Source organism: Crocodylus porosus, unplaced genomic scaffold (genome assembly GCF_001723895.1).
Source record: "Crocodylus porosus isolate Cpor-Errol unplaced genomic scaffold, CroPor_comp1, whole genome shotgun sequence".
Classification (NCBI taxonomy): domain Eukaryota; kingdom Metazoa; phylum Chordata; order Crocodylia; family Crocodylidae; genus Crocodylus; species Crocodylus porosus.
The window spans coordinates 56,366,766-56,378,206 of record NW_017728950.1 but is presented as its reverse complement, the minus strand read 5'-3'; the positions used below and the strand labels follow the sequence as shown (position 1 = coordinate 56,378,206).

The 11,441-nt window shown below is 38.3% G+C and overlaps 1 protein-coding gene across 13 annotated transcripts in view; it reads right to left on the bottom strand.

Moving 5' to 3' along the window:
• The window catches only part of PTPRD (protein tyrosine phosphatase, receptor type D), a 692,784-nt gene that overhangs the window by 84,712 nt on the left and 596,631 nt on the right, over window positions 1–11,441 (bottom strand). For all 13 annotated transcript variants that reach the window (XM_019554833.1, XM_019554842.1, XM_019554841.1 and 10 more), the window contains one exon: window positions 3,833–3,956. In XM_019554833.1, the coding sequence (XP_019410378.1) occupies window positions 3,833–3,956 (124 nt within the window). The remainder of the gene's footprint in view (window positions 1–3,832; window positions 3,957–11,441) is intronic.

Genomic DNA, 11,441 nt, shown 5'->3' with positions numbered 1-11,441 from the left:
GCCTCCTTAAATAAACTTTTCTAAGATCTTCCCCGGGATAGAAGTCAGGCTAATGGGCCTGTAGTTAGCCAGATCCACTCTTCTCCCTTTCTTGAAGATCGGCACCACATTGGCCTTCTTCCAGTCTTCGGGCACTACACCAGAGCGCCCTCTTACGCTATGGGTAGTAGTCCCCCTTACCCCTCCCCTCCCCTCTTCCTTGCTTCTCCCTCCCTCCTGCTTGCCCTGCTGTCTTCTGATTCCTGCTGAAGCACCATGTGACTTCTCCTACCCCCTCCCCTGCCAGACTGTACCCACCCTCAGCTAAAGGATAATAGGTAAGCTAACCAGTTACCACTACACTTATCAGTTAAATGATTTCTTGGTTAAGCTTTCACATCCCTCCTGAGTGTTTTTGTAATTGGGTGGAATTCTTAATTTTAGAAAGAACACAGGTCCCAACAAATAACTGTCTTGATTATTAGTCACCTTTCCACTGACTTTAATTAGCTTTGGCTGAGGGCCATGGCTATTTAAAATCCTAATAAATATTCCTATGAGGATATAAAAAAAAAGTTATATAGTCCAAATTTTGTATCTGACTAAGTAGATACAGTGTATTACTGAGTATTACTGTGGAAAGGTATTTCTGTAACAATATTAAAATAATTTATTTCCATGGTAGCTTGAAAACAAATGCAGATGTCAAATAAATGAAATACTAGGAAGCCAATGTATTTTCATACTAGAAATGCTTTTTTTATTTACAGGATGACAAAATGGTGTAATGAAGTCTTAAAACTTGAAACAAAAAGACTTACGAAACTATATTAAGATCAGCACATTAAGTTTAGCAACTTACACACATAAAAGAACTCTGAGATATACCCATATACAGAGGTAGTTAGCCATGAAGGCAGGAAGGAGGCAGGGAAGATTTGCACCATATAGTTTAAATCAGATACTTGATTTAGTTAGTCTATATGGTGCAAACCTACCCAGTCTTTTTCATATATTTAAACATCCCTGCAGAGATTCTACTAAAAAGACAGAGTTAAATAATTAATTCATTGCTGTTTTCAAGTCAAATATTTCAGATATAAGCAAGCATGTCATGGTTAATTTGTGGTGCTTAGATTATCATAAATTGAGGTTAAAACAAAGGTAGGAAAATCACTAAATGGGTTAAAAAAGCAATGAGTGAGTGTAATCTTACCACCGATACTTCGAGTGGCTATGATTATGTTTTTCTGCATTTAGGGTCATTGGTGATTTTGAAACATTAATAACTTTAACTTACTCAGAATATTTCTGCTGTAAAAAGGGAAATCAAACACTGCAGTTTAAATGTTATGTTTTCTTGTTCCCTTAAAATACTTCCCAGAGAAAATCCCTTTTGAAACTTCCATAGTTCTGTTACTATATTATATTTAGAACTTTCTTTTAGCTCTTTCATTTTTATTCTATTTTAAAAACTAATCTATGGGCTAGTTTACTTATCTTTGGTTACCTTAATAAACATTTTCTTTTTCTACTTTTTTTTTTCCCCCAGTCTAATGCCATTTCCAGCACATGTTCATTTTCTTTCAGGAAAGTCAAATGTTTTAGGTCAGTAATGTTAAGGGGAATCTGGCAGGACTGAACTCGGGCACTGGTTAGCTTAGTAATGAATCCACAAATCAATTTATTTGCAATTTAAATGTTCTCCTCTTTCCAGCCAAAACCCGGTGAAACTCATCTTCCTTGCCTCAGATTTAGTTGCATGCAATTTTACCATTTGCTCCAAAAACCTTTTAAACAACTTAGAAAAACATCACTGTAGAGTCAGAGTTCCTGGTTATTTAGGTATTTATAAAAAATTTTATTTAGCCTTGTTTGTACCTGGAACACCAGATAAGAAGTGTTCTTTTATTTGGTTTTTTTGGAAAAATATAATGAAAGAGCTCTAATTACAGTTTATTCTTTGGTGTTGAACTAGATATTTCTATAAAGTGAGAAAATGGAACTGACAACACTGAAAAATTTAGTCAATACCAGTTAAGTGTAATATTTCTTCCATAGGTGGAAGAAATATAAGCAGATTATTATATGCAGATTTTTTAAGGCAATCATTTAAATTTTCTAATATACTTGAGGAACTATGTCTGTGTTATCAAAGCCTACGATATGCAGCTGCAATAAATTAGGCAAAGATGTAAAGCTCAACCTGTAGGATCGTGTTTTCCTTCACTGAGCATTTACTTGGCTGTGCATAGCACACTAGAGAATTGATTATACCTATAAATACAGTCCCTGCTGCAGATTTGGAATAGCCAAAGATAAGGTGTTGTTTAGAACTACAGATTAAAATGCTGTGCAATTTAACATGTGGCATGTTAAAAACGAAGCGACTGTCCCTTGCATAGAGAAATCAGGTACTAAAACTCATTTGTCATTTTAAAGCTGACTCAAGCGCTTCCATTCAATATACAAGGTCTATCAAAACTTACTACAGGCAAATTTTATCATTTATATGGTCCCACTAAAACATGCAATCCATCACATTATAGCAGTCCCAAATGCACTGCTGTAAACTTGGAAGAATAAACTGAAAATCTGACTTGATCCTAAGCAGCAGCTTACTCAGTTGGTAATCAGAGGTAACCAGTAAATAAATCCTCTGAATGATAATCAGTGAGTCTTGTTGTTTTAGCAGTTGGGAAAATAGGTAGATTATGGACCTGATCGTTTCAAGCTGAGTGCTGCACAGGGCAGAAGTCTGAAACGATCAGGTTCTTAGAACTGGCTGCCAAAGACGGATAAAACTAAAAGCCTGGCATGTATAATACCATGTGCATCTTCAGGCAATTTTGAGGTTTCAGAAATACAAATATTTGAATTACTTCCGTGTAAAATTTGTTCTCCGATGGGGATGGGCTGCAAAGAGGACACAACTCCAGTGCTCCATGTTGCTGCAGGGGCTCACAAAAGCTTTTTGGGTGTAATTTAGTGTGCCAATTCTGACCTATAAATCCCTAAACAGTCTGGCGTCACGTATTTAAAGGACTGTCTTTTCCCTAAAGTCAGATTAGAGCAATCTCCTCCAACTACCATCAGTGCAACATATTTGCTTAGCAAACATGTGGGAGGTCATTTTCAATAATCACTCTTCAACCCTGGAACTCCTTCCTTCTTGTCTCCTTCCTTCGTGTCTTTTGGAACTGCTACAAGACCTTCCTATTTGGGCAGGCATTTAGCAAGCAACCATAAGCTGAGATATTGTTTAGCAGGTTCCTGTTTTATATTTTGTCTTGTTTTATACACATTTTTCCTGTTTTATAAAATCTGTTGTTCTTCTATTGTAAGCCATCCTGAGTCTCTTTTTCAAAGGGTGGCATTTAAATTAAATACATACACAACTACAACATATTCTTGCACCAAAAAGACATGGCACATTCTTTTTTGGCTTGAGCATTTTCACCAACAGTGAGGATTCAGTGGTTAGAAACTTTCAGTACTCAATTATGCTGATAGTAAGAGAAATATCTCATGTGGTCTTAAAGCTGTATGGGGTCTGCAGAGCTAGTAAGAGAAAAAAATAATGGCAACTTAGATTAGTAAAGACAAGTACATAGATAAGACCTTATAATGCACATAGGAAGATATAGGGAGAAGATGTGTTGAGTAAAAAAAGCTTCCCCTTTGCTACATGTGACCCTGTCTCAATTTTTATTGAGAATGAATGCTGGAAAAGGATTATTACTAAAGGAAATGTTAATTTAACTGATGTTCTCACATAACTTACAAGACAAGAGCAGATAAATGATTATACCAATTTCAGGATTTAATTAGAATGTATTAAGAGTCTACTTACCTTCTATAGCTGAGAGTAGAACACGAGAATGGTCATATGCAATTACATTGGCATATCTATTCTTTGGTTTGTTTACTTCCAGGTTAGAATGCTCCCACGTGAACTGCTGGCCAGGATCAATTGACTTTAAAAAGTTAAAATAAAAAAAAGAAAGAAATTAATAGATAACGACCACAGGATTACATGAATCAGACTGGAAGCACAGAATATGCACCGATAGTTTAACTCTGAATATACCGTGGCTTTATAAAAAGGACTACAAAGTCAAAACCCAAGTGTACTGTGCTGCAGCATGACACTATGCATTCAACCACAGCCTATGTCGTCTGTCATAATGACACTTATTGACAGTTACATGTAGTTCTCTAATATAGATCCTCATTTTTTCTCATCTGAAAGAGAAAAACAAGGTAGGGAAGGCTCATTTTCTGTATGGATGGATGAACAGAAGTTCTAAAATAACATGCGTGCATAGTAATTGGAATTGAATAGCAATTCAGTGACAATTAGCTATGATTTCTGACCTGTGGTTTGGCATATACTCCACAAAAAATGTCTTTGATTCTTTTGTCACATATGGATAATAAAAATTCGGATGTGGTTCAGACCTAGTTTTGAATATGTGCTAGATTATGGTCTAGAACAAGTAGAATACAAATATTATTTACTACTTGTATAATATGTAAAAACACTAGACTGAGGATCAGATCTATCGATCAGATCCTGTACAATACACATACTGGGGATGTTGTAAGATTCTAGAAACATATAGTTCCTAGAATCCCAACTGAGTTTTAGGTATGAGACAAAGTTGCATATATCTATAAATACTGTGGGAACCTGGTGCATGTGCACAAAATATAGAGGTCTCCACATAGTTTAGGTGGTCGTTAAACAAATCTGAGGGTTTTCAGAACTGCAATTTTAAACTTATGTTCTTAAATTCTGCCTCAATCCCACTTTTTTCAATTCATCTTTGACTTCAGAAATAATCTTACAGACAATTGTATCTGCCTGAAGAAGAGAAAAAAGAATAGTTCGTCTACAGTCACTTAGAATATAGAGGCACTATTCATATACCTACATTCTAGGCACATGCCCTCTGGAGTTAAATTTGGCATCTTATAGTCAATATGAGAAATATTGATGTGTTCTGTGGTGTTTTTTCAAAAAGGTGAGGTTCAGAGCAACAGTAAAATACAAAAACTGCAATGAAATTGTTGTACCAGGTTATTAGCTGCCCTGAATTGCTACTGAATGAGTTACAATTGGCATTATTCTAGAACAGTTCCTCTGATTCACGCTATTGTATAATATCATCTGATCACACTTTCTACAGCAGGAATGAATGGCCGTATGTGTCTAGAGAGATTTTCAAAAGCAGGTATAACACACAGAGCCAGATTCTATTCTATTCATTAGGCATCTAAGTCGACTTAGGTGCCTATGTGTGATTCTATTCTACCTGAAAAAAACACCATTGTAACACACTGGATGTGGCTACATGCAAGTACAGAGCTAGAATAAAACTGTGGAGCTTATTGCTCCAGAGTTTGTTGCATCCGGGTGCACGATTTGAACATGTGCCTAGGAGCAAATAGCTGTGGTGCGATAAGCTCTGCAGTTGATTTATCTGTAGCACTTGGAGCCAGGGTCCCAGCTGGCAAGAGGTCCTGGGGATCAGGATGCTCTCCCCAGATCAGTTTGCTGCACAGGGGTTGGCTGGGGCATGAGGGTGTTCCAGTTCAGAGCTAGTTGGCAGGCAGTCCCTGCACTGAAGCATGCTTGCGCACCAGCTAGCTGGGCAAAATCTACATGTATGCTGCTGCAGCATTTTTTACTCTGCAGCTGGAGAGTACTTGTATTTACTGCAGCCTAATGGCGGTTCACGTGTAGACACCGAGACTTACTGTACAGCTAATTAGTCAATTGCGCAGTAAATGTCTTATGTAGATGCACCCACTGTCATCTTACTGTCAGGACTGAGTCACACAAAAAGCATCAAGGAAAGGAGGATCCACCCACCTTTTCTATTAACAGGTTTTCAGGGTGGAATAGAATCTGGGCCATAGTGCCCACCTCCAAGCACAAAATGGGAATTTTTCAAAGTCCCTATTTATATCTTTAGGCACCCAAATCCCTTTAAATGAATGTTTCTAGCTACCTACTATTATACTGTTCTGATGCAAATGATACTGGAATTGATGGACCATAATCAATAAAAGTATTAAGGTCCTGTCAATTAACCTAAATCCCAACAATTTCAGCAGGCAAGGCTTGTGGTTAAGAAGACACAATAGAGAACAATAAAGCATGTCTTGGACGTTTATTCCTGTGATTTTCAAGTTTTCAGCCAATGAAGAAGATGATAGTAGATAAGTGTAGAAAATGAAGTAGATAATAGTAGGCAGTACTGGAGCATTTTGATCAAGTTACCAGCATAGGAAAAATATGCCTTTGCCATAAAGACAGGGGGGTCTAAAAAGGCCAGTGTTCTCTAAGACTAACGGAACTGAGAAGAGAAAAGGAATAGCAGTTGTGTAATCTCATTGAAAATATACAACAAGAATATCTGAGAGGCTAGAATTTCTTTGGGTGATCTTTTGCTGGACCAATTACATACATAGCTGGGATAAAATTAGATAAGCTTTCACATGCAGGACTTTCTTCTTCAAGTGACCTGAGGAAATGCCTTGCATGTGAAAGCTTGTCTAACTGTACCCCAACTATGTAGTTGGACCACTAAAGGATATCACCCGAAGTCCTTGCCTTTCACATAATTCATGGATCATCACAGCTAAACTACCAAAAATAACTGAACAGTTAATTATACAAGAACAAACAGCAGTGTACTTTGTCCCAGAAATTTAGGAGTTAAACTACAGTAGCTGTGTGTAATGTTTTACAGTGAATTAGAATTTAGTTCTCAAACTCAGTTATCTTCCAGCTAAATAATTAAATATTGTGATCCTGAAATGGGAGATGTCACTGAGAAAGTGCCAAACTCCTGTTCTGCAAATTTAACTTTTCAAGATATATGATAATCTAAAGTTCTGACCTGACAGATATTCAGTACATTCTTGAGAAGTTATTTCTCTTCAACCCTTATCAAATTGTCTCCCACAGGCTATGGTTCAACTAGAGATGCGTCAAACTACCCAAATTAAATTAATCCACCAGTTCAGTGATACTGTTAATCCTTTTCAGTCAAATGTTCTTTTCATCTGGCTACTTCATTTATGATAAGATATGCTACCTACAATGAAACTGGAAAATAGAAAATAATTCTCTTGACTCCTCCTCACAAGTTGTGTCCTGTTCCACTACATTGCTTTGTGTCAATGTTGGATTATGATTAAATGAAATAAAAGGTGAGGTTGAAAGACAAAGTTGACTCCAAGTTTGATAGATCCTCAACTTGCATTGCTTTCTTACAGAACAAGAAGCAATTAAAAAGAAAGTGTCTTAATGGTCTTTGATTCTGTACTTGCCCATCTATATAACTCGATTTGATTAAATTATTTACTGCAAGAAGCATATATTGTATAAAGTTTTCCAAACTGAAAAACATGAAATTTAAGGTGGTGAACTTGATTGAAGAAATCAAATTAAAATGAAGCAATGTACAACTTAAAAATGCCAGTATTAAGTCAAATCAGTATAAATTAATTGCATCTCCCCTATGGAATGATATTATGTCAGGAAATCTCTGTATCGTTGACTGGAATATAATAGATTACTTATTACTACTTACCATGGATGGACCTACCATGGACAAAACAGCTGGTATATTGCTTTTTAAAATTGGAAAATGTCAATCTGCTTAAATCAAAATTTTATGTAGGGCAGCTGAAACTGGATACCAGTTTCAAGGACGGCATTTCGGGTTAAAACCTGAGAGAGATAGAGAGACTCATCTCCTCTACACCCAGTGGTTAGGGCACATATTTGAAATGCAAGGAAAACTAATGCTCAAGTACTTGACTCAAACCGTGGAACTGAACTGAGCTCTCATACCCCAAGTGAATTCCCTACTGTATTGGGCTTTTGGCTGTTTTGGAGGAGAAGTGACTTCCTCTCACTCTCTTTCTTTCAAGGTTTTCATGGTCTTGAGTTCATTTCAATGGGGAATGGGAAACATATTTAAAATTTCAAAAACTTTCACAAGACGGGAAAATCAAGTCCATCTACACTACAAACTGCATGTAGGCAGTGGCCATCTAGCTACCTAAATGGCAAAACATTTAAAAAGACTCATCGGGCAAAAATGTTTTCTTGTTTTCAAAATGTTTTTACTTTGGTTGCAAAACAGGTGATAGCACCAACCTGCAGATCACAAAGGTACAGTATGTTTCTTTGGCTCATAAATATATTGTGTATTTAAAGATAAACAGTTCTCAAATATAATGAAAGGTAATTGCAGTTTTACTGCCTGCCCTTTGTAAGGGATGGTAAACAGCTGTGCCTTCCTGTAAGCATTGCTTCTTTTCCAGTTCCCAGCCTGGAGGAACTTCATGTTGACTTCAGCCTGTGGGAAGAACAGAGGTGATTCCTCCCTGGGCTTGTTACATCAGCTATAAGCTCATTTTAGGCTGGCGAGGCACTACAAACTGACCATTCCCAGCAGAGAATGCAATCTGTAATCTTATGGATATTTTAATATGAAGGATATGTGTAAAAATGATCAGCTCAATCTGTTTGGAATTATTTATGATTTTTATTTGGGGAATGTAAAGATAACTTAACTCTATTGAGCAGTCAAACTAACTTAGGGAATGAATCTGCCTTGCCTCTTGCTGAGTGAGTTAGTTCTATTATCATCCAATTTGTTTGGCTATCAGTAGTGGTAGCAGAATAGCTCAGAGTCTCCATGTAGGAACCTAAGGACCAACATCTTATCGCATCCAAACATGCAAGGCAGTAGTTAGTGAAGCAATACTTTTTAATAACCTGCAATTTAGAAAAAAAGTTTGATGTATTTTCTTCTAACTTTGCAAACAGATTCTTGTTTGGGTGCAGATTAAATCCTGCAACTGTCAGGCCAAAACATCTTTCACAGACCCAGCGGTAGGAGGCAAAACAGGAATCATAGTGAACATGCAACACTATAATTTCTGAAATTATGCTTGGATGTATATAATCAGTTTGTAAAATTATTATTTTTTAAATATAGGAATGATAGCATATCACTCAAAGGGTACATTAGAGAAGATGTCCTAGAACAGGTTGGCAACCTACAACCCTTGGGGTGGATGTGGTCTATATACATGGGGCTTTGGTTGCATTTGGTGGCAAGGACTCCTGTAACATGTTTTTAACTCGTGCCATGGCAGGGAGAAGCAATGGAAACAGGCACTTCCCTTGGCAGGGAAAAACATAGGTAAATATGTCCTACCACCTGTCCATCTCTGACCTAAGCTGGATCATTTCAACTTGAAGTCTCAAAAGGTTGCCAACAAGTTTTCAGGGGTTCTGCCCGCCACTCAGAGAGGCAGATGCCATTTTAGGTATTAAGTGGAAGACTAAAACATTTACTTTTACTACTCAAACTAAGATGATTTATGGCTTATTGAATAGAGAAAGTATTGTATGTTGCTTATCACAAACTGGATATTCAAGACAACTTCCCCAGAAAACATATTGCATGTATTAGCACTATGCTTTTCAAATCCGTGATTCCAGGAACCAATGTGACAGTGAGGTACTTTTAAATAGTGATTCGTTTGGAAGGGAAAAGAGTGAAAGGGAGTAATGGACCAGACTCCTACCCCATGCTTGCTTACCCCCCCAATGGTGCTTGTCCCCTGCCATGTTTCCTCCTGCTGTTTGCTCCTGTGTACCTACCTGTGCCTGCCCCCTGACTTTTACCAACATCCTCTCCCCACCTTGTTTCCCACTTTCAGCCTGCCCCCCCCACCCTTAGCCTCTGCAGCCTGCCTCCCCCACCATGCCTTGCCAACACTCTCCCCCTTACCTTCTGCTGTAGCTCTGCACTTTTGGGGCAGTGAGCAGTAGCACGGCCCCAGTTGGGCCTCAGCCCAGCCCAGCCAGGAGGAAGGAGCAGCAGCTCCCTGCCAGGCTGGGTCAGCACTGGAGGGACTGGAGCTGGAGCAGAAGGTAATAGGAGAAGGTGCAGCTGTGGGGAGGGGAGTAGAGGATGGGGGGGGCAGGAGATGAGGCCTAAGGCACAGGCATGATGGGGAAGTTCTGGGAGGACCAGCTACAGGTTCTTCTCTGCACCCTGCAGTCTCACCCATGCTCCCACTGGCCATGTGCCCCCTTCCCCCTCATCAAATGAATCATTCTGACCCAGGGCAGGCAGTGGCTCAGCTTCAACTTCATCCCCAAGCTTGGACCTGAAACCAAAGATGAGCTGCTGCCTATCCTGGGCCAGGACTCAAATCCAAGATGAGGCTTTGTTTTCCCTGTACACGGCATGTTTTCAGTTTTGATCAGCCATCCACAATTTAATACTTTACTGCATTTAAGCTTGTATGTGGTTTATATGGACATAAATGCTGATTCAGCATTCCACTGACTCTGAATAAGGTAATAATGGTATTGGCTCTAATAGTCTATTAAAAGAGACACACTATTGCTCTTTTCTAGATGTACCTATAGTGCCCAAGTGTCCTAGAAATAGGGTTACCATATGTCCCACGTAAACCCAATTTCTATAGTCTGGTCCCAGCCGGTTGTTCAAAAGTCTCAAAGTGGAATCTGGCAGGAACGTGGAACAGCATAGTGCACCAAGCAGACACCACTGCCGCTATGCAGGAGCAAAGTGGGCAGACTGGAGTGGGGTGGTACTTGCAGACATTTTTTTTCTGTTTCTAAGTGGCAACTCTTTGAAAATTGTAAAGTTTGAGACACTTTTGGACATGTGGTCACCTTCATAAGACACCAACAGAAACAGATGTTGTATTTGTGCATTATAAAAAAAAATATTCAGGTTTTTAGCATGGTAATATGAATTTATAAACTATTAAATAATACTTGGTGTGTAATGCTTAATTTCAGCTATTAAATTCCTTCCTCTCCTACTTAACTCCCCAATGTTTAAGTGATCTAAAGCTGCTTTACATTATGATAAAAAAATAACAGATGCCTGTTAGTATATTAGGATATGGTCACTGTTGCAGCATATTATACTCCCTGTGCACTTCTTTATGATGTAGGGCCAGATGGCTTAATCTAGTGATTAATATTTAGCCCTGCACGGGGATATTAGTTAACACAGTTTCTGTCAAATCCAGGTAAATGGACCTTAACTGTAATCTTTAGTCTTTTCCTTACCAACTCAACACTCTGTTGGTCCAACCCTCCCCGAACCAAGAACTATTTTGGAGAAAGAAAGCTAATCTACATTTCATGGAACTGAATAGCCATGCTGGAACAAAAGGAGAGAGCAGTATTGGCAGACACATTTCAAAAGTATGAAAGACCAATAACTCATGAATAACAAGTCTGCACTAACAGTTTTAATGAGTGCTCTAATGGTTTAATGGATGGCACTTTAATAGGATTTCTAGTATATTCATTCTGAAAGCTTGTCTTCAGTAAAGCTGTCATTAACAAAGCACTGGATTTTTTCACAGCATAACGGTGT